Source organism: Hypanus sabinus, chromosome 6, assembly GCF_030144855.1.
Source record: "Hypanus sabinus isolate sHypSab1 chromosome 6, sHypSab1.hap1, whole genome shotgun sequence".
NCBI classification, from domain to species: domain Eukaryota; kingdom Metazoa; phylum Chordata; class Chondrichthyes; order Myliobatiformes; family Dasyatidae; genus Hypanus; species Hypanus sabinus.
This window is the reverse complement of record NC_082711.1, coordinates 172,195,934-172,218,821: the sequence shown is the minus strand read 5'-3', so window position 1 is coordinate 172,218,821 and position 22,888 is coordinate 172,195,934. Positions and strand designations below refer to the sequence as shown.

The 22,888-nt window shown below is 46.5% G+C and overlaps 1 protein-coding gene across 3 annotated transcripts in view; it reads left to right on the top strand.

Annotated features, from left to right (window-relative positions):
* Positions 1-22,888, top strand: part of LOC132396108 (aldehyde dehydrogenase, dimeric NADP-preferring-like) — a 45,942-nt gene that overhangs the window by 8,829 nt on the left and 14,225 nt on the right. For all 3 annotated transcript variants that reach the window (XM_059973564.1, XM_059973563.1, XM_059973565.1), the window contains exons 2-8: positions 6,356-6,597; positions 9,573-9,804; positions 11,340-11,425; positions 12,152-12,360; positions 18,934-19,051; positions 20,134-20,275; positions 21,707-21,873. In XM_059973564.1, the coding sequence (XP_059829547.1) occupies positions 6,436-6,597; positions 9,573-9,804; positions 11,340-11,425; positions 12,152-12,360; positions 18,934-19,051; positions 20,134-20,275; positions 21,707-21,873 (1,116 nt within the window). In that variant the 5' untranslated portion in view covers positions 6,356-6,435. The remainder of the gene's footprint in view (positions 1-6,355; positions 6,598-9,572; positions 9,805-11,339; positions 11,426-12,151; positions 12,361-18,933; positions 19,052-20,133; positions 20,276-21,706; positions 21,874-22,888) is intronic.

Here is a 22,888-nt window from a genome sequence, read left to right as displayed (position 1 = left end):
GAGACGGAGGTTGTGCTGGTTCCGGCCTAACTGGAGGTGTCAGCCCACTAGTCGTCAGTGATCCCTCACGCATGTGCGAGGCGCCTGGTATATACGCGTACGAAACGCCCGGTATATGAGTGTCGTGAGGAGTCTGTGTAGGGCCTGGTGTGCGAGGTGTCACCTCGGGTACAGGGTTCATAGTTACCGGAGAGTGTTCAGGGTCGTGGTCGGCTGCACCTGCGGGCGCCAGGTCGTGGACGGAGACTGTGTCCTCCCGCCCATCAGGTAAGACCACGTAGGCATACTGGGGGTTCGCATGTAGAAGGTGAACCCTCTCGACCAGCGGGGAGTATTTAGTACTCCTCACATGTCTCCGGAGCAGCACTGGCCCTGGGGACGTCAACCAAACTGGTAGGGTGGTCCCAGTGACAGACTTCCTGGGAAAAGAGAATAGGCGTTCGTGAGGGGTGGCATTGGTGGACGTACATAACAGGGAGCGGATAGAGTGGAGTGCCTCAGGGAGGACCTCCTGCCATCGAGAGACCGGCAACCCTTTTGACTTGAGGGCTAAAAGTGTGGCCTTCCACACTATGACATTCTCCCTCTCCACCTGTCTATTTCCCCGGGGATTATAACTCGTGGTCCGACTAGTAGCAATGCCCCTAGCTAGCAGGTACTGGCGCAGCTCGTCACTCATAAAGGAGGACCCTCTATCACTGTGGATATAGCAGGGATATCCGAACAGAGTGAAGATCTGGCGCAGGGCTTTTATGATGGACGTGGTAGTGGTGTCGGGGCAGGGAACGGCAAAGGCGAACCGCGAGTACTCGTCGATAATGTTGAGAAAGTAGACATTGCGGTCGGTGGAGGGAAGCGCAGATTTGGCAGTCCCTGGTCATCGTCCTGATGTCCTCAAGGGAGTACGGCAGGTTCCGGGCTTTCACGAAATGGTAAAATCGGGTGACCCCCAGATGGCAAAGATCTGCATGAAGGGCGTATAGCTGGTCGAGCTGTGCGCTAGCACACGTTCCCCGGGATAGGGCATCAGGGGGCTCATTGAGTCTGCCAGGCAGGTACAGAATATCATAGTTGTAGGTGGAGAGTTCTATTCTCCACCGCAAAATTTTATCATTTTTGATTTTGCCCCGCTGTTGGTTGCTGAACATGAACGCAACCGAGCGCTGGTCGGTCAGCAAGGTGAACCTTTTGCCAGCAAGATAGTGCCTCCAGTGCCTAATAGCCTCCACTATGGCCTGGGCTTCTTTCTCCACCGCGGAGTGCCGAATTTCAGAGCCTTGAAGGGTACGAGAAAAGAATGCTACTGGCCTGCCTTCCTGATTGAGGGTAGCAGCCAGAGCGAAATCGGAGGCATCACTCTGTACTTGGAAGGGAATGGTCTCGTCCATCGCATGCATCGTTGCTTTGGCAATGTCCCCTTTAATGCAGCTGAAGGCCGCGCAGGCCTCAGCAGAGAGGGGAAAAGTGGTAGACCTGACCGGGAGCGGGCCTTGTCTGCGTAATGGGGGACCCATTGGGAGAACTCTGTGCATAACGGTGGGTTCAGTTGCACGAACCTCCTCCAAGTATGATTGGAAGCATGCAAGCCAGAGTTCAAAAGTAAGAGCTGCTTCAGGGTCTTGGGGGTCCAAATCCAATCTTTCCAGACGTAAAACGGTTTCCATGTTTTAAAACTTCGAGTCAATAAAATTGATGCACCATCAATAACTCACTCTGAGACGTAAGGCAAGATATCAGTTTTTATTGACTGGAAGAAGGAACAAGCAGTGAGTGACCACCAATGTCGGATCCTGGAGACTGAGAGGCCGGGCTCAGGCCTTGATCGCCTTTATACAGGGGTCTGTGGGAGGAGCCACAGGAGCAGTCAGCAGGGGGCGTGTCCAGACAGGTATATGTAGTTCACCCAAGTACTGTGCAGAAGTTTTAAACAGGTATATATAGCGAGGGTGCCTGAGACATTTGCACAGTACTGTATTTGTGAATGTGGAGTGGAGAGCGAGTCTGTAAACCTGGTGGGAGCAAAGGATGGTGAGGGTGGAGCGCCACGGGAGGGGTGTGGGACAGGTGGCAGAGGAGGAGTGCCAGGAGTAGGGGGTGGCGAGAATGTAGACAGAGCCAGCCGTGAGACAGCAGGCGAGGTAATCATCTGTGGAAGAAAGTGCCATACTTTCCATGGAAACTATGAGAACATTCTTCACACAATGATTTCCTTATATGTTTCTAATTTTCCGACTGAAAGTGGACTCTGCACTTTTTGCCTGGATTAAATTGAAATTCCCACCCTGCAGTTTCATATTTAGAGTGTTCACTTTGCCATACAGATCGGCTAGTTATGCCACATCTCCACGTAGAAGTTCAGTTTTGTTTCCCAAGCTCTTGTTGACTTTGAGCAAAAGTTCAACCACAGTATCTGAAAGGTCAAAGAAATGTTTTAAACAGCAGCCTTTTGACAGCCAATGAAGGTTCAGTGTGACAAACTCCTCCTTGCACTTCTGTGTGACAAATTCAAACTCTTCCTCGGCATAATTGGTGAAATATTCTGCTATTTGAGAGATGAAATTTAATTTTGTTGATAGTGGATATTACAAGAGTCATGCTTGAAAAAAGTCACTGGCTGAGTCTTTGGCTGCAAGATGTTGACGATTACACAATGGACTCAAACAGACTTGGAATTTCTTTTTTCATAAATGCCTCTAAACCAGCATGGTAACATGTCATAAATGGTGCTCCATCTGTTGCAAAAGAAGTTATGTTCCTAATCAGAATACTTGAATCCTCAATATACTTTTTGAGCTTGCTGTAGATTGAATCTACGTTGATAGTTTTTAACTTTTTACAAGAGAATCTCTTCATAAACTTTTCCATTTTTGATAAACCATACATATGCCATTAACAATGCCTCGTTGTCTCACACAGTTGACTCATCCAGTCATATCCTAGATCCTGTTGTTTGTAGCTCTGTGTATTGTTGATAATCAATGTCTTCAGTCATTTCATCAATATGAGGAGCTCCAGAGTTATAACTCCGAGGAATTGATTTTAACATACTGGTATCCATTTTGAGAACAGTGGTGAGCACTTCTGATACAGCAGACATGCTTGATCTTTCACCAATTGTGTGAGATTTTCCACACTTTGCTATCATTTTGGAAATGTTATAAGAAGTAACAATAGGGCTATCAAGGCTATTTTTAGCTTTCTTGGCAAATGACTTTGGTGTGCAATACTTTTCAAATGCCTCTTTCATCCTCTGGAACTGAGTAATACCATAAGTCGCCTTTTCAGGGTGTCTTTTACGGAGGTGTTCCTGCAATCTTGTTGATTTCATGGCTTCATTAGACAGTACAATATTACTAATAAGACTGATGTGACAGGAATGGAATAAAACCATACTCCAGTATGTAACATCGTATTGACGCATTTTCTGTAGTTTGTTTCTTTGAAGGATTGGAATTCAAGGCTTCACTGCCTTCAGACTCATAGAGATTGCATTGAACGTATTTATCCAGCGTTAATGAGGCTAAATTAAAAATGAACACAAACTGGGAATGCCCGTCAGATCTTGACAACAGCGACGGTAGTGGCATGCAGTGGAACGGTGAGGCGACGATGAAGATGATCACAACAGTGAAAATCACGTCGACAAGGGTTCCGACTGGAATCTGAATGTTAGCTGGGATTGAACTGGTGTTTGGCAAGCTGCCTTTAGTTAGTGTGGTTGACCAATCACGTAAGGTCTCATAATTCCCAAAGATGGTTCTTGACCGCACGTATGAGGCCAAGGACGCTTTGAACACCTCAAGGAATCCTTTGGTCGGCAGGTTCACTGATTGGCTCTATTTCACTGTTTGGTTCCAGCCAGCACTGTGTCATTGTGCAACCTGATTTCCGTAGATCTGTAGAGAAAATTGAGTGCAGCTGACTTACCAGCTGACTTGTTCTGTTGGGCACCCTGGTTGCTAATTTATGCATCCCCAATACTGTCTGTCCGGTTGGTAAGGTTTCACGAGACTGCCGAGTTTCAGACGTGTTGTGGCGCTGCGTGCTCGCCGCCTGCAGGGCTGTGGCTCTTCTCTGTTGCAGGTCCTCACCCTTTTTTGAAAATGCCTGCTCTACTAGTGGTCGGTTAGCTCTCATGCCTCAAGTTAGCGTGTGGCTTACACCCCCCCTTTTTTTTTCTCTATGTATCATGTACTGCTGCTGTAAAGTTAACAAATTTCACGACATATACCGGTGATATCAAACCTTATTATGTTTCTGATATGCACGTTTGCTGATGACACTGATTAGGGGTCTTATTGAAAATGAGACAGGTTACAATGAGTTGCAAAGAGAACTTGATCAGTTAGGGAAATGGGCTGAGGAATGACGTACAGAGTTCAGCCTGGTTGAGTGTGAGGTGACGGAAGCTGGACATTCAAACCAGAGTAAGACTTCTACTACAGGGAATGGCTTGGCACTGATGTATCATGGAACGGAGAGACCTGGGAGTCGAGGCACAGTTTGCTGAGAACAGCCGCACAAATAGGCAGGGGAGGGGGTTCAGCCTTTCTTCATCATTTAGGGCAATAGGTTTAGTAAGGTGAGGCGAGGCTTCAATTGGTCAGGGTTGGCCATGGATGTTGTGTCCCAGTGTGTAAGATGCAAGCTTAGGCAGTACGATATGGAGAGCAAGCTGTTGCCCATGTAGCAAGCTTCCCTCTCCACGCATCTGATGAGCCCAAAGGAACGGCAGAGACCGATACAGTTTGGCACCAGCAGCGACACAGGAGTTGCTGGTCAGCGTTGAACTCAACGTAGGGATTCCAGCTCTGGATTTTGCCCTCGGGGTTTACTCCTGAAGCCTTCCCCGTGATTGGGTATAGCCGCAAGGCAGTGAAGGTTTAAGCTAAGAGTTTTTCTTCTCCAAGATGAACTGCCAACCATGGCCTACGAGCCCCATCTGCTTGAAATGACTGGCTTTAAGGTGCCAGTAACCTGCTTTTGCCCCTTCTCCTGTCAGTAGAAATGGTTCTGCAGGGGTTTGTCGCTAAGCTGCACGTGAAGGGCAGGTTCTGGACTTGGTTGCCAGAGCCTATCTGAGGTGCACACAGTTGGGAGCATTTAATAAGTAGTGGGAGCTTTTCCCCACTAACTTCCCTGGCTATGACACCTTAAGGAACCAGTGGGTTTAAGAGTAGAAACACTATGTTGCAGTAGTGTCTGTTGTTGCCGAGGCCACGCTTGGAGTATCGTGTAGTCCAATTCACCTTGAATAGGAAAGACATTGTCAAGCTGGAGAGGGTGTAGAAGAGACTTCCAACAATGATCCACCAAAAGCAGAACTTTTTGGTGGCCAAACATTTTAGTTCCTGTTCTGAGATGTCCATCCATGGCCTCTACTTGTTCCAAGATGAAGCTACCCTCAGGGTGGAGGAGCAACACCTTGTATTCTGTCTGGGTAGCCTCCAACCTGTTAGCATGAATATCAATTTCTCCCTGCGGTTTAAAAAAAAATCCTTTCCCCTTCCCTCTTCTTCTATTCCCCACTCCGTCTCTTGCCTCCTCTCCCTCAGGGTCCCCTCCTCCTTCCCTTCCTCCTATGGTCCACTCTCCTCTCCTATCAGATTCCTTCTTCTCCAACCCTTTACTGTTCCTACCTACCAGACTTCACCTATCACCTTCCAGCTATCCTCCTTCCCCTCCCCACACCTTCTGGCGTCTTCCTCCCCTCCTTTCCAGACCTGATGAAGGGTCTCGGCCTGAAACGTCGACTGTTGATTCATTTCCATAGATGCTGCCTGACCTGCCGAGTTCCTCCAGCATCTTGTGTGCTTTGCTCTGGATTTTCAGCATCTGCGGACCTTCTCAAGTTTTATGATTTCTAAGGATGATCCCTGGACTAGAGGGAGAGGTTGGCCGTGCTGGATCTTAATTCCTTTGAATGTAGGAGAATGAGAGGCGACCTCACAGATGTTTAAAATCATGAGGTGGATGGTCGTAGTCTTTTTCTGCAGGATTGTGGAGTACAAAATGAGAGGGCACAGTAAGAGGGGAGAGGTTTAAAGGTGACCTGAGAGGTAACCTCTTGACGCACAGGGTAGTGAGCTGCCAGATGAAAGGTCCTCGTGGGTGTAACTGCACTATTAAAGAGGCAGTTGTATAGGTACAGGGAACGGAGGGTCTTGGAGAGTTACGGGCTGGACTTGGGCAACTGGGACTAGCAGGGAGAATGCTGAGGCTAGCGTGGACCAGATGGGCCAAAGGGTCTGTTTCTGTGCTGCCTGTGTTATTGCGACTCTATAATTTTGTCACTTCCTGAATCATTTACGCAATTTTGCAACAGAATCTAACACACAACCTGTCGTCTGTCCAGATTTTATCTAGGCCCTGCTCTGTGTCCGTGGTACCTTCGAGGAGACACCTTGCTGTTGCTCTGCGTGAGCTTGGCCCATCATGGATCGGATTAAGCCCGTGATAGCTGGTGCCCGAGCTGCGTTTAACCAGGGCAAAACCCGGCCGCTGGAATTCCGCATTCAGCAGCTGAAAGCTCTGGAGACGATGCTGACCGAAAAGAAGGATCAAATCTCGGAGGCGCTCTACAAGGACTTGCACAAGGTTGGAAACAACGTTCTTGATGCGTGATCGGAGTCTCAAAGCCCCTCCTCCCCTGTGTCCTTCAGTAGTTCCGAATAGGCTGATCCACCTAACGGCTCCCCGCTCTCCGGTCTGTTCATGCCAGAGTGGTTGCTGCCTCTACACACTCTTCCTATCAATGCCATAAGGGAGCTAACTCTGTGATTGTCAGTTGCTTTTGTAACATATCTAGTGTGTGAGACATGGAGACAGAACTGCCATTTGGCCCATCGAGTTGTCTCCACCATTTGATCATGGCTGATCCATTTTCCTCTCAACCCATACTCCTGCCTTCTCCCCGTAATTGTTTACGCCCTGACTAACCAAAAAGCTATCCCTATTCCTTATGAAGAGCACACTGAACACCAAACTGACCTCCCAGATTTCCAGAAGGTGCTGCATCAAAGATAACAGAGGGGAAAATGAAAGTTCAGGATGTAGGTGGGAACACATAGCACTGATTTGCAAATTAGCTGGCCAGCCTTTGATGTTGAGAGCAGTGTGCATGTATGAGCAGGCCTCTGGCTGACAAGATGTGTCGTAAGGTTCGAGGTTATTACAGTCACTTAAGTAAAAAAGTCACAAAATTAAAGTTCAAACTAAATTTACTACCAAAGTGATATGTCAGTGTATACCACCCTGAGATTAATTTTCTTGCAGGCATTCAGAGTAAACACGAAGAAACACAATAGAATCAAGAAAAACTGCCCACGGCAAACAGATAGACAAAAGAAAATAAATTGGGCAAATACACAAAGAACAAAACAATAGAAATAAATAAATAAACAATAAATATTGTGAACATGAATTAGAGTTCTTGAAAGTGAGGTGGGAAGTTAAAATTTTATGGGGAAAGTAAGCTGGGGAGGGGGTTTTCCTGAAAGTGTAGTGGTTGGTGTATCACTGTACAGTGTCCGTTGTAAGAATGGGTTTCAATTCCCACATCTGCCTGTAAGGAATTTGTACATTCTCCCCATCACAGTATGGGTTTCTCCGGGTGCTTCTGTTTCCTCCCACATTCCAAATGGATTAATAAAGGCTCTGCTCTACTTGCGCTGGAAATATGGCAACACTTGTGGATTGTCCCCAGTACATTTCAATTCAATTCAAATTTAATTGTCATTTAACCATACATGAATATGGCCAAACGAAACAGCATTACTATGGGGCCAAGGTGCTAAAACACACTGGTGACAGTCACACACAAGAACACATTCATGGAATAAGAGTCCCAACATGCGAACCCCCTCCCCCCACGCCACCGCAGCCCAGCCCCCTCACGTACACATCAACAAACCCATATAGAATATCATTAAAATACAACATCGCAGAATATGCATGTATATGGTCCAGACCTCCCAGCCCACTGAGGTCATGCGTTGTTCATGTAAAACCACGCATTTCACTGTAAGCGTATGGTTTTGGACATGCTTTGCTGGCGCTGGAAGCACAGTGACATTTGCAGGCAACTGAGCACAATCCTCACTGCAACACATACAAAATGCTGGAGGAACTCAGCAGGTCAGGCAGCATCCAGGCAAAAGAGTAAACAGTCGATGCTTATTCACCTCCATAGACGCTGCTTGGCCTGCTGAGTTCTTCCAGCATTTTGTGTGTGTTGCTTGGACTTGCAGCATCTGATGATTTTCTCTTGTTTGTGATTGAACAGTCCTCACTGATTTGATTTGATGCACATGACACTCTTCACTGTATGTTTCCATGTACATATGATAAAGCTAATCTTTAATTTGAATCTTTATGTGTGAGGATCACATAAGGAGGCTACAAAGGGGTATAGAGTTGTTAATTTAAAAGCCAAATATGGTAAATTAAGTATAATGTGGGAAACCATAAAACTGGTCACTTTGATTGGAAATAGTTAAAAGAATATTATCTAAGCAATGAATGATCGCAAAGCTCTTGAATATACAGTAGAGGGATCTGGAAGTCCTAGTGCTTGATTTGTGAATGGTTGGTATACAGGTACAGCAAGAAACAGGGTTGACATGGAAATTGAATGCAGGAACCAGCAGATGGGTTATGCTTTAGTGCTTAGTGTATTGGTGAGATCATAGGTTTAAGGTGAGAGAGGAGACTTTTCCACTTGAGGGATGGACAATATATGGACTGAGCTGCCAGAGGACATGGTTAGGCAGGTACATTAACATTGAAAGGACATTTGGACAAGTACATGCATAGGAAAGGTTTGGTGGGATATGGGTCAAATGTAGGGAAATGGGACTAGCTTGGTTGGGCCGAAGCACCTGTTTTTGTGTTGATTGACTCTCTGACAGTGTAGATATGAAAGGGATGGTTTCTCTTGTGAGGAATCGAGCTGTCACTCTTTGAGGGTCATTTATTTCAGAGATGAAACAACAGACAAGTATATGAAATTGAAGTTAGTCATATCAGTAATTTATTACGTGGCAGGTCAGGCTTCAGGGCCTGAATGGTCTACACCCACTGTTGGTTGATACAAGTCTGAGCAACATGTGGCGATGATATTTCTTATTGAGGGGGAGTCTAGGATCAGAGGGCACAGCCTCAGAATACAAGGACATCCCTTTAGAATAGAGATGAAGAATTTCTTTAGCCAGAGGGTGGTGAATCTGTAGAATTCATTGCCACAGACAGCTATGGAGACCAGGTCACTGGGTTTATGTAAAGTGGAGGTGTTAAAGGTTACAGGGAGAAGGCAGGAAAATGGGGTTGAATGTGAAAATAAATGAGCCATGATTGATTGGTGGTGTAGACTCAATGGGCCAGAGGCCTACTGCTGCTCCGATGTCTTGTAGTCCACATCTGCATTAGAGCTGGTGTGACCAAGTTTAGCTTCAGAGGAAGTGAGGGGATTACTCTAATGGACAGATTGGCTGGGTGAGGCCTACGATATGGCCAGCCTGACTTTGAGTGAAAGGTGCACTGGTAAATGACTTCCTTATTTTGTGAATTGCCAGAACGAGTTTGCGGTGGAAGTTTATGAAATATTGGGGCTTCTGGGTGAGATCAAGTTGGCTATAGACAAGCTTCCTGTGTGGACGGCACCAGAGCACGTGACGAAGAACGTGTTGACACTGATGGACAGTGTTTACATCCACCGAGAGCCTCTGGGTGTGGTTCTCATCATTGGAGCTTGGAACTACCCGTTGGCCCTCGTGCTCCAGCCGTTAGTTGGGGCCATCGCGGCAGGTATGCCTTGGTTTAATTACTCACGCATTTCTGTTGATAATATTATTGTTGATGGGGAGGGATGCATTTTGTGTCCTGCTGATGTTTTCTTTCACTTTTTTAAACTTCCCTGGAATTCTGCAGTTATTTCAGTCCCTTCTCTGGGAGGTACCACTCCATGTTGGGGCCACAGTTCAGTCTGTGGTCCAGAGGTGATGGTCCTGGTCTCTCTGGTGGGAAGGGAGTGTGTTGGGGGCCACTCCACCCATGTCTGGTACTGCTTACCTCTGGGGATGCCAGCTTACTCACTTGCACTCATCCAGGGTCTGATAACTCTGACCCCAGTGGAGATCAGGAGTAGAAATCCTGTTTGATCTTGAAGGCCTCGCCTCCCTCCCTCTCCCACTCTAGTCAACTATCTGGCAGCGGTTGAACAGGGGATCATCCTCGTTAGATCAGGTGAGTCCAGCCCACAGGATGTCAAGTCCAAATCAGTGATAGAAGGTGATGAAAGTTAAGAAAGAAAACGACTAGACGCGGTGGCCTAGTGGCTAGCATAACGCTTTATAGCACCAGCAATCGTGGTTCAAACCCCGCCATTGCCTGTTGTACATGCTCCCTGTGATCGTGAGGGTTTCCTCCTATATCCCAAAGAGGTACGGGTCAGGGTTAGTGAGTTGTGCGCGTGCTGTGTTGGAGCTGGAAGTGGGGCAACACTTGCAGGCAGTCCCCAGCCCCTCTGCAGCCCGTGTTGGTCGTTGAAGCCAACAACACATTTCACTGTATGTTACAAATAAAGCTGATCTCTCTTTATAGACGAGTCAGTGGACAGAAATAGATTGGGCCTGATTAAGAATATTACAGAGGGAGAGCTTGGATGTCACAAGATGAACTTTCAAGGACCAACGCCCATTTCACATCCACGAGTTTTCTTAGGCTTTTCTGGATCTGGTGACTTCCACTAATGTTGGCTTGTATCTCCTTGGTTCCGTTTCTGCGTGATTATCATTTGCAATGTTAAAAGAGAAATTGGATAAGAGATTGCACAAGGGGATTCTGTTGAGTGATTGGGGTGTGGGGGGGGGGAACTGTGTTCATTGTGTCAAGGGAGGCTCTGTGGGGCTGGGTGTGGTGGGTGGGGCTCCTTCCCCAGAGAAGAAACGTGTGAAGGATGGGGGGAGGCAACAGAGGTCTGTAGAATGGGGACAGGCTTCTGTTGGTTTTGAGGGGTGTCACCTCATGTGACGGTGCAAAGCTAGGCACAAATATAAGTGTGTCTCTGAGAAATCCAGTGGGGAGTTCAGGAGGAACTTGGTGTTGAGTGCACGGAACTCCATTCACTCCACCACTCTGCAGGAAGCATTGCGGGGGAATGGAAGTGGTGCCTTCAGCAGAGGGTGAGGAAGAGCTGGTGGAGGGAGATGAGGGAAGACTGCTGATTATGGTGGGAAGAAGGCTTGAATAGTGTGGGAATGCCAGTGGCGGCTCTGTTGGGCTGAATGGCCTGTATTGCTGTAAACCCAGAATGACAACCGGTGTTGTGACCCTGTCCCCAGGGAACGCCGCAGTCCTGAAGCCGTCGGAAGTGAGTGGGAATACCGCCCAGCTGCTGGTGGATCTCCTCCCTCAGTACCTGGACAAGGTGAGTGCGGGCACTGCGCGACTGGGACAGCAAGTCACCCCACCTCCCCTGCACCGCTCACCACCTGCCGGGAAGGCGGAAGAACAAGACATCCCACCCCTATAGGAATAGGCGCAATAGGAAGTCATCTGTGGGAGGGTGGTGGTGGTTGTGTTGTGCTGCCACAGAGGTGATGTGGCACGGACCCATTTTGTGCCTCTGTGTAGGCCAGTCAGAATCACTGTGACCCAGGAGACCATTCAGCCCATCTGTGGTACCCACCCTTGTACACTGTGTTTTGTAGGATTGCTTTGATATTTATATTTATTGTGTTTTTTTTTGTTGTTTTTTTTGTGCTGCATCGGGTCGGTAGTAACCAGATTCTCCTTTACACTCTCCTCTACACTTATTTACATTTACATTTCATTCTCCTTTAAACTCGAATACTGAGGTTCCATAGCCCTGCAGCTGGCCTCCCTCGGCCCTGGAACCATCCTGGTAACTCTTCCCTGCAGCCTCTCCGGAACCTCCGCAAAAGCATTGACAGGTCTCACACGAGGCCAGAATGCCCTGTGGCACAGGGCACAGCTGATCCCCTCTGTCAGACCTCCTCTCGGCTTGACAGGGAACGTTGGTGGACTGGTCAAAATCACAGTCAGTCATTCGATGGGCTGAACTTCCAAGGGAGCCTTGTAGTTGGCGGGTAATGCGGCTTGAAATAGTTGATGTGAAACTTCCTTCCTCAAGGATCTGTACCCCGTGATCACCGGAGGGCCAGAAGAGGCAGCTGAGCTGCTGAAGCACCCCTTCGACCACATCCTCTATACGGGCAGTGCTGCCATCGGCAAGATTATCATGGCGGCCGCTGCTGAGCACCTGACCCCGGTGACCCTGGAGCTCGGCGGGAAGAGCCCGTGCTACATCGATAAGGACTGCAATCTGGACGTTGCCTGCAGGTTTGTCTCTGGCTGATACAGTGCGGTTCAGACTTTACCTTGGGAGCACGTGCTCTAAGTGGGGATGAAGGGAGCGAACACAGAACAGTACAAGTCAGCACAGGAAAAGGCCTTTTGGCCCACAATGTTGTGCTGAAACAAATCCATTAATAATCGTGGCCAGCTAAACTAGTCCGCTCTGCCAGCACAATGTCCATATCGTCCCTTTTTCCTGACATTCATGTGTCTATCTAAATGCCCCTAATGCATCTGCCTCTACTACCACCTCAGGCAGTACACCCACCATTCTCTTGGCCTTTACACATCTCTTTCAAAGTGGTATTATTATAAGTATTTCAGCCCTGGAGTAAAAGATATTGCCTGTCTCATCTGTGCCTCTCATGATCTTGTAAGCCTCTATGAGATCTGCCCTTGCCTCCACTGCTCCAGAGAAAACAGCCCAAGGACGTCCACCTTCTCAGTATAGCACAATCCCTCTGATGCAGACGGTACCCTGGTAAACCTCTCCAAAGCCTCGACATCCTTTCTATAACAGGGTGACCAGACTGTATGTAATACATAACTTCTGAACTCAATGCCTCTATTAAAGGCAAGCATGCCCATATGCCTTCTTAACCACCCTGTCAACCTGTGTAGCCACTTTTGGGGAGCTATGAACTTGGACCTCAAAATCCTTTTGCTCATTAACACTTAAGTCTTTCCCTTAACAGTGTACTGTCTCTACATTTGACCTACCAAGGTGCTACACTATACGTTTCAGGCTTCCTAACCCACCCCTCTACTGTACGTTTTCATCACAAGCAACAAATATCCCAGTACAGATCCCTGCAGGGCGCCACTTCAAGGTTCAAAGTAAATTTATTACCAAAGTATAAGTAATAACCATAATAGAATCATTGAAACACCACACCAACTTGGGCGTTCATCCAGCGTGTAAAAGACAGCAAACTGCAGACAGAAAAAGAAAGAAATAATAATAAACATGAGCTAAAGAGTCTTGGAAAGTGAATTCATGGGTTGTGGGAACAGTTCAGTGATGGGCAAGTGAACTTGAGTGAAGTTATCCCTTTTGGTTCAAGAGCCTGATGGTTGAGGGGTAATAACTGGCCACTCCACTTGCACTGGAGTTATTTTTATTGGCCTTTTCTAATGAATCCCTCTTGCTGGCTGGTTGGTCGCTCCTCAACTCAGAAGCTGCTGCATAACTCTGCCTTTAAAATCTCAATCGCTGTCCTGATTGGAAGGTAGCTCTTTTTACACACCCCTGATATGGCTTGTCCAACTCAGATGGAGGCTAGTACTCAAGATGGAACGGACTGATTTTACAACTTCCTGTAGCTTCTTTTGATCCTGTGCAGTAGCACCCGCTCCCCCCATACCAGGGAGTGATGCAGCCTGTCAGAATGCTCTCCACGGTACTTCTGTAGAAGTTTTCAAGTGTTTTAGGGGACAAACCAAATCTCCTCAAACTCCTAATGAACTGTAGCCACTGTCTTGCCTTCTTTATAGCTGCATCAATATATTGGGACCAGGTTAGATCCTCAGAGATCTTGATACCCAGGAACTTGAAATTGCTCACTCTCTCCACTTCCGATCCCTCAGTGAAGATTGGTTCACGTTCCCTCATCCTACCTTTTCTGAAGTCCACAACCATTTCTTTGGTCTTTGAGTGCAAGGTTATTGCTGTGAAACCACTCATCTAGCTGGTATATCTCTCTCCTGTATGCCTTCTTGTCACTATTTGAGATTCTGTCAACAATGGTTTTATCATCAGCAAATTTATAGATAGCATTTGAGCTATGCCTACCTAGCCACACAGTCGTGGGTATAGAGAGAGTAGAGCCGTGGGCTATGTACACGTCCCTGACGTGCGCCTGTGTATATCGTCAGTGAGCAGTTGATATTATTATCAATCTGCACAGATTGTGATCTTCCGGTTAGTTCAAAGTGAAGTTTATTATCAGAGTACAAGTACGTCACCACATACAACCCTGAGATTCTTTTTCTGCGGGAATACTTAGCAAATCTATAAAACAGTACCTATAAACTGTAAACATCAGGAACTATAAACTGCAAATGCAGATATAAATAGTCAACAATCCAATCGCAGAGGGAGATACAGAGGCCAAGGTTCTGGAGCTTATCGATGAGGATTGTAGGAATGATGGCGTTAAACACGGAGCTATAATCGATGAACAGCATAACACAGATGTTTATATTGTTCGGGTGATCTAAGAAGCCATTGAGATTGCATTTGCCATTGATCTATTGTGGCAATAGGCAAACTGCAGTGGTCAAGGTCCTTGCTGAGGCAGGAGTTGATTTTAGCCATGACCAACCTCTCGAAGCATTTCCTCACCATGAATGTGAGCGTTACTGAAAGGTGGTCATTAAGACAGTTCACACTACTCTCCTTGGGCACTTTTGAAGCAGGTGGGAACTTACAACCATAGCAGTGCGAGGTTGAAACTGTCCTTGAATGCACAAGTTTTCAGAGCCTTACCAGGTACTCCATCAGGGCCTGCTGCCTTGTGAGGTCTCGCCCTTCTGAAGGCCAAACTGATAGCACCCTCTGAGACAGCGATCACAGGGTCACTAGTTGCAACAGGGATCTTCACAGTTGTAGTTATATGCTCCCTTTCAAAGCGGGCATAATAGGCATTGAGCTCGCCTGGTAGTGAAGCATCGCTGCCGATCATAGGCTTTGTAGTAAGTGATGTCCTGCAAACCCTGCCAGAGTTGACATGCATCCGATGTTACCTCCTATCTCGCTCGGAATTGTTTCTTGGCTCTTGAATTAGCCCTCTACAAGTCACACCTGGTTCTCTAGTACAGACTTGGTCACCAGACTTAAGTGCCACAGACCTAGCCCTCAGCAGACAATGAACCTCCTGGTTCATCCATAGCTTTTGGCTTGGGAATGTACAGCAAGTTTTCATAGGCACACACTCAACCACACAGGTTTTAATGAAGTTGGTAACAACTGCAGCAAACTCATCCAGATTCGAAGATGAATCCCAGTATACTCCAGTCCATCAATTCAAAGCAGTCTTCTAAGTGCTCTTGCCCATACCTTCTTGGTCCTCACTACTTCAGTCTCTGCCTGTACTCTGGGAGTAGAAGTACAGCCAGATGCTTGGACTTTCCAATGGTGGTGTAACTGTGGTCCAGTGTGTTGCTAGAAACATAAGGTGGTTACAGTAGGTGATTTTAACTTTCCACATACTGACTGGGAATCCCACACTGTAAAAGGAGTAGATGGGATAGAACCACTAGATCTACTATTAGGGAATGAGACAGGGCAGATGACAGTAGTTGGTGTAGGGGAACACTAATGCAGTTATTTTCAAAGAAAATACACAAAGAGATTGGTCTGTTCCGAGTGTTGAAATTCATAGTTGGAGAAAGGACAAATTTGAAGGCATCAGAAATAAACTGGCAAGTGTGGATTGGGACAGGCTGTTTTCTGGTGCAGGTATACTTGGAAAGTGGGAGGCCTTCAGAAAGGAAATTGAGAGTACAAAGCTTGTATGTGCCTGTTAGAAAAGAGTAGCAAACCTTGGTTTTCAATAACAATTGAGGACCCGGTTAAGAGAAAAAAGGAGGTACACAGCAGGCAAGTAGAAACAAATGAGGTGCACATGGAGTATAAGAAATGCAAGAGACATTTAAGAAATAAATCAGGGAGTCTAAAAGAAGGCAATGAGTTGCTCTAGCAGATAAGGTGAGGGAGAATCCTAAGTAATTCTACAGGCATGTTAAGAGCAAAAGGATTGCTAGGGGCACAATTGGTCCTCTGGAAGACCAGAATAGTAATTCACGTGTGGAGCCAAGACAGATCGGGAAGATTTTGAATGCATTCTTTGTATCTGTGTCTCGGATAAATACAGATGCAGTCTAAAGAAGTGATGCAAACTTCATGGACCCTGTACAGATTACAGAGGAGGAGGTGTCTGCTACCTTGAGGCAAAACAGGGTGGGTAGATCCCCCGGATATTCCCTCAGACCCTAGGGGAGGCAAGTATAGAAACTGCCGGGGTCCTAGTAGAGATATTTAAAACATTCTTAGCGACAGGAGAGGTGCGAGAGTTTTGGAGGACAGCTAATGTTGTTCCACTGTTCAAGAAAGACTTTGACCATAAACCAGGAAATTATAGGCCAGTGAGTCTGACACCAGTTGTGGGAAAGTTATCGGAAAGGGACTGGATATATAACTATTTGGATAGACTCGGACTGATCAAAGATAGTAGTCATGGTTGCTTGCGTGGTAGGTCATGTCTAACCAATCTTATAGAACTTTTTGAGGAAGTTACCAAGAAAGTGGATGAAGGCAAGGCAGGGGATGTTGTCTCCATGGACTTTAGCAAGGCAAGGTCCCGCATGGGAGGCTGGTGAAGAAGGTTTAGTCTCTCAGCATTCAGGATGAGGTTGTAAATTAGATTAGATATTGGCTTTGTGGGAAAAGCCAGAGAGTGGTGGTAGATGGTTGTCTGTCTGACTGGAGACCTGTGACTAGTGATGTGCCACAGGGATCAGTGCTGGGTCCATTGTTGTTTGTCATTATATCAATGATCTGGATGATAATGTAGTTAGTTGGAGCAGAGGGTGTAGTGGACAGCGAAGAAGGCTATCATGGCTTGCAGAGGGATCTGCATCAGCTGGAAAAATGGGCTGAAAATGACAGATGGAATTTAAAGTAGGCCAGTGCACTTCAGTAGGACCAACCATAGTCGGTCTTGCACAGTGAATAGTAGAGCACTGAGGAATATTATAGAACAAAGGTGTCTGGGAATACAGGTATGTCGTTGAAAGTGGTGTCACAGGTAGATAGGGCCATAAAGAAAGTATTTTTCCACAGTGGCCTTCATAAATCAATGTCTTGAGTACAGAAGATGGGATATTATGTTGAAGTTGTATAAGATATTGGTGAGATTTAATATGAAGTATTGTGTGCAGCTTTGGTCACCTACCTACAGGAAAGATATAAACAAAGTTGAAAGAATGCAGAGAAAGTTTACAAGGATATTGCCAGGCCTGGAGGATCAGAGTTATAAGGAAAGATTGATTAGGTTAGGACTGTATTATTTAGAATGTAGAAGACCGCAGAGGTACACAAAATTATGAGGGGTATAGATAGGGTAAATGGAATTTCCACTGAGGTTGGGTGGGACTACGATCAGACGTCATGGCTTAAGGGTGAAAGGTGAGAAGTTTAAGGGTAACATGAGGGGGAACTTCACTCAGAGGGTTGTGAGTGTGGAATGAACTTACAGCACAAGTGGTGCATGCAAGCTGGATTTTATCATTTAAGAGAAGTTTAGATAGGTACGTGGATAGTAGGGATATCCCGGCGCAGGTAATTGGGAGTAGGCAGTTTAAATTGTTTTGGCATGGACTAGATGGGCCAAAGGGCCTGTTTCTGTGCTGTACTTCTCTAAGACTATGACTCCAGGTTCTCTAGTTTCCTCCCACATTTTAAAGGCACTGGGGCTAGTAAGTTAATTGGTCACGGGTGTAATTGAGTGGTGCAGGCTCATTGGGCCGGAAGAGTCTGATACCATGCTGTATCTCTGAATAAAATAAAAATAAGTTACTGTAAGTTGCAATAAAAAAAGTGCAAAAGGGGAATAGTGTGTTAACATTCATGGACTGTTCAGTAATCTGATAGTAGACAGGAAAAAACTGTTCCTAAAATGTTGAATGATGGTAATAGTGAGAAGAGGGCCTATCCCAGATGGTGAGGGTCCTTAGTGATGGATCCTGCCTTCTTGAAGGTTTCCTCTGTAGTTTGTGAGAATGATCCTGAAAGTGAAAGGGTTAATGTATGAAGACTGTTTGATGGCTCTGGGCCTGTACTCACCATCATTTAGAAGAGTTGAGGGAAGGAGCATCTCACTGAAAGTTATTGAATATTGAAAGGCCTTGATAGAGTGGACATGGAGAGATGGACCAGAGGGCACACCTCAGAAGACCAGGACGTTCCTTTAAGAATGGAGATGAGGTGGAATCTCTTTAGCCAGAGGGTGGTGAATATGTGGAATTCATCATCACAGACGGCCGTGGAGGCAGTTATTGGGTATATTTAAGGTGGAGATTGATAGGTTCTTGATTAGTAAGAGTGTCAAAGGTTATGGGATGAAAGCAGGAGAATGGGGTGGAGGGGGATAATAAATCAGCCGTGATGGAATAGCAAAGCAGACCTGATAGGCTCAGTAGCCTAACTCTGCTAGGGTTGCTTTTGCCTACGATGGAGCTGGCTGACCTGCAGCCTCTTACAGACCTGGTGACACTCGCTGCCTGCCCGTAGCACATCCTTGGGGCTGTTAACACAAGTGATGTATTTCACTTTGTGCACATGATGAATAACTGAATATGGATCTCCTACAGCATCCATACTCCTGGTAAGTAGCTGAATTGGTCACTTCCATCCTTTGATAAAAAAATTGGCTCAGTGTTTGAAGTCTTGACCAATAGGAGTGAGCAGGGTCTAGAGGAAGAGGTGGGCAAGCTTGGCTAAACATTCAGTGACATCACCTTTGGTCATTTGTGAATATTTGCTCTTTTTCCTTCTAGGCGTATAGCGTGGGGTCGGTACACCAACTGTGGGCAAACCTGCATCGCCCCGGACTACATCCTGTGTGATAAAAGTATCCAAGATGAGGTGGTGAAGCGGATCAGCTCCACTACTACAGTGAGTGCAAAGTGAGGGGGACAGAGGGCGGTTGGCATCTGAAAGAAAAAAGGCCAACTTGGCTGTAGCAGGTGCTTCCTTTACTACATCTTGTACAAAATGAGTGAGATTTTCGTTAGGATGCGAGCTCAGTCTCTGGGTCCCCACAGCCAGCGGAGATTAGTGCACGTGCGACTGTGTTATTACACTGGACAACAAAGTTTTTCAAAATTGTTGCTTCTTCAGTATTTATTTTGTTCGTGATAGACCACTTGAAGCTGAACATGAATATAATTTCAGATTGCTTGTATCACATAGGAATTTGGAGAAACAAGAAATGAACTTTTATTGAATATAATGTGTTTAGTTGCATAACGGTGCTGATGTTTTGCTGTAGTTCAACTGAAATGTTTTGAAGATGATTTTCATTTGTACTCAGTGTCTGAGGCTTCTGGCTTAAGTGTCCAACAATGATCAACCAGCGTTGGTGGATTCCAGTTGCTCTGATACCATTTCTTCATGACCACATTGTCCCGGTGAAAGCTTTCACCGTCTCATCACTGACAGTGTCAGGATTTGCAGGGAAGAAGTCTAAGTGAGAATTCAGAGAGTGAATCTTTAGTGACATGTTGCACTTGATGGTTTTGTATGCTTGAAGCCTGTTGTCAACCAAACAGTACGTAGTTTGGTGCTCTGTAAATGCCAAGAAATTTTTCAGCAACATCCTTGAGTACCTACCATGCAATTTTCTCTGATCCCACTTGAAACTCTTCTGTGTTCCAAATCTGTTGAGCTTTTGTGGCACTTCAGTATCCCTGGGGAAACCAGGTCTGTATTCACGTCCGCTCTTGGTTCCTGTGAACCATTCATAACCTGATCAGCTTGTGAGGTGGAAATGTGGCCGTGAACCAGGTCTCCATCTGGCAGAAGGTGCCTGCAGCCCAGTGGCACCAAAGTGTGCAGTCTTCCATGTAAGAAACTAGTTTTGGTGATGGGGCAATGGTTTATCATTGTCCCTTCCCAGCCTCTGGCACCATTGATCCTTTGCATTAGACTCTGTTTGACTATTATTGTTTTAATATTCCTGTTTCCTTTTCTTCTAGGAATTTTACGGATCCAACCCCCAGACATCCCCGGACTACGGACGAATCATCAATCAACGACATTTTCGGAGAATTATGTCCTTGCTGGAAGGAGTGAATGTGGCGTATGGCGGTCAGAATGACGAAGGAGATCTCTACATAGGTACTTTTGACTGTGGGAGGTTGTGTGATCATTGATTCTACACCACATAGACACCGTACCACAAGGAGCAAAGTACCAGTGTAACAATGTATGCTGTTGATTTATCAAGCAAGTAGTTACTTGGTTCACACTCTGATTAGCAAGGCACAGCACAGGTTACTATCCTGTTGAGGAATTGAACCAGAAATAATTCCTGCTGATTTCCTTCCTTCATCCATGACTTTGGCTTTCTCTAGTCCCTGGTGGGAGTTCATTTCTCTTCCCTGCTCTGCTCTCGAAGAGCCCCTGTCCCTACTGCCTCTGAGAGTCTCCGGCCTTCCTCTAATCTCCTGAGTTACTGCAGTGGGGGAGATGAACTCATTTTGTCTGATCTCCAGTTCTTACTTCACCGGCAGTGTAGTTGTCTGTTCAGTCTGCCTCCTGGCTGTGGCCTCCGGGCAGGGTCTAGATCTAGGTTTGGCGTAGAGGGGTGGGAGCTGGAAAGAGGTCTGGTCTGTGGGTCAGGAATGGCGGGAGAGTGGGGTGTGCGAAGTTGGAACTGATGGGAGGACAAAGTGAGGTTTAACATCCATAGATCCCTCAAGTTGATGGTATCGTTAAGGATCTTGTGGTGTGTTTTGCTGTCATTAGTTGAGGGATGGGGTTCAAGATAAGAGAGGTAATGTTGCAGCTCTATAAAATCCTGGTTATACCACACTTGGAATATTGTGTTCAGTTCTGGTCCTCTCGTTATTGAAAGGAAGCTTTAGAGATGATGCAGTGGAGATTTCCCAGGATGTGTCTGGATTAGAGAGCATGTCCTGTGAGGGAAGGATGGGTGAGCGAGGGCTTTTCTCTTTGGAGTGCAGGAGAGTGAGAGGTGACTTGATAGAGGTGTACAAGTTAATAAGAGGCATATGTATTGTGGACAGCCAGAGACTTTTAACCAGGGTGGAAATGGCTAAAGTGAGGAGGCATATTTTTAAGATGACTGGAGGAAAGTATATTAGAGGTTAAGTTTTTTTTTTAAACAGTGATGGCTGTGTGGAACATGCTGCCAGGGTTGGTGGTAGAGGTGGATACATCAGGGACTCTTACATAGATGATGGGAAAATGGAGAGCTATGTAGCAGAAAAAAGTTGCTATTGAAGGTCAGCACAACTTTGTGGGCTGAAGGGCCTGTGCTCTGCTTTGTGTGTCTCCCCCTGCCCACTGTTGCCTCGGTGACTATCTGTCACCGGTGCTGAGGTCAGGTGTGAAAGGAGACCCGTTCTAGTCACATACGCTGCCCTGGAAAGCTGCTCCCTGTGTGGACACCTGCCAGAGAGTGACCCAGTGCAGCTACAGTGGATCAACAGAGACCGGGGCAGTGGGGACCTGGCACAATTCTAATCAGAACTGCAACAGTTATCTCTTTCGTGTGTGACCAGAGCCTCTTGTTCACTTGCTCAGCTCCGACAGTTGTGACTGACGTGGATCCTGACTCCAAGATTATGCAGGAGGAGATCTTCGGGCCGGTGCTGCCCATTGTCACGGTCAGTAGTGTGGACGAGGCCATTGCCTTCATCAACAAGCGGGACAAGCCTCTGGCTCTCTACGTCTTCTCCCACAACAAGAAGGTAAGGGTTGTTGTCTCCGTTCATTGCCAGTGCTTGGTCTTGACATTCCGGTGTAGTAAATGTTACCAATAAAGGATCTCAGCCCAAAATGTCTATTATTCACTTTCCTCCATAGCTGCTTCCTGACCTGCTGATTTCCCCCAGCATCTTGTTTATCAGTCCAGGTTCCAGCGTCTACTGTCCCTTGTGTTTCTGACCATATAAAGCACTGGTCAGAAATCAATAGCAGTACCATTTGTTCATCCATCCATCCCTCCTGGCCCTTCGAGCTGTATTGCTTAGCAATCCCCAATTTAACTCTAGCCTAATCACGGGACAATTTATAATGACTAATTAACCTGCCAACCGGTATGTGGGAGGAAACCCACACGGTCACAAAGAGGACATAGAGCCTCCTTACAGGCGTCGGTGGGAATTGGTACTGTAAAGCACTGTGCTAGCTCTGAACACGCACTATGGGAAGGATGTGATAGTGCTCGACAGGGCGCAGAGGCGATTGACCTGTGACGCTGCAGTTCAGTTATGAGGAGAGAAGCTGGGGAGTCTTGGTCTGCTCTCCCTGCAGTAAGAAGGAACATGATTAAGGTGCATAAGATGATGAGAGATGTAGAGACGGTGGGCCACAGCAAGTTTTTCTCTTTATCAGAGTGAAATAAAGCTAGGTGACATTAATTAGGGTAAGGGGTAAGAGACAGTTGGCAGAACAACACAGAGCATGACAAGAACAGAATGCAACAACAGCAAAGTAAGCCCTCTTCCTGACACAGACACAAACCCCTCGATATCTTCAGAACAGGCTTCCAGTCTCCTAAGCTTCAGCTTCTGGGCTTCATCTTCGGGACTACAGGTTGACTTTTGAGCTCCGATCTTTGATGTGATGGGCTATGCTGTCTATTTCTAAATTGTATCATTTTATCACCATTCGGAGATTTCAGCACCATGGTATTGAGGGAGGTGCTGTCTTATCTGGTTGAGTTGTTAAGCTGAGGCTCCTGTGGCACTATTTTGTGATTGG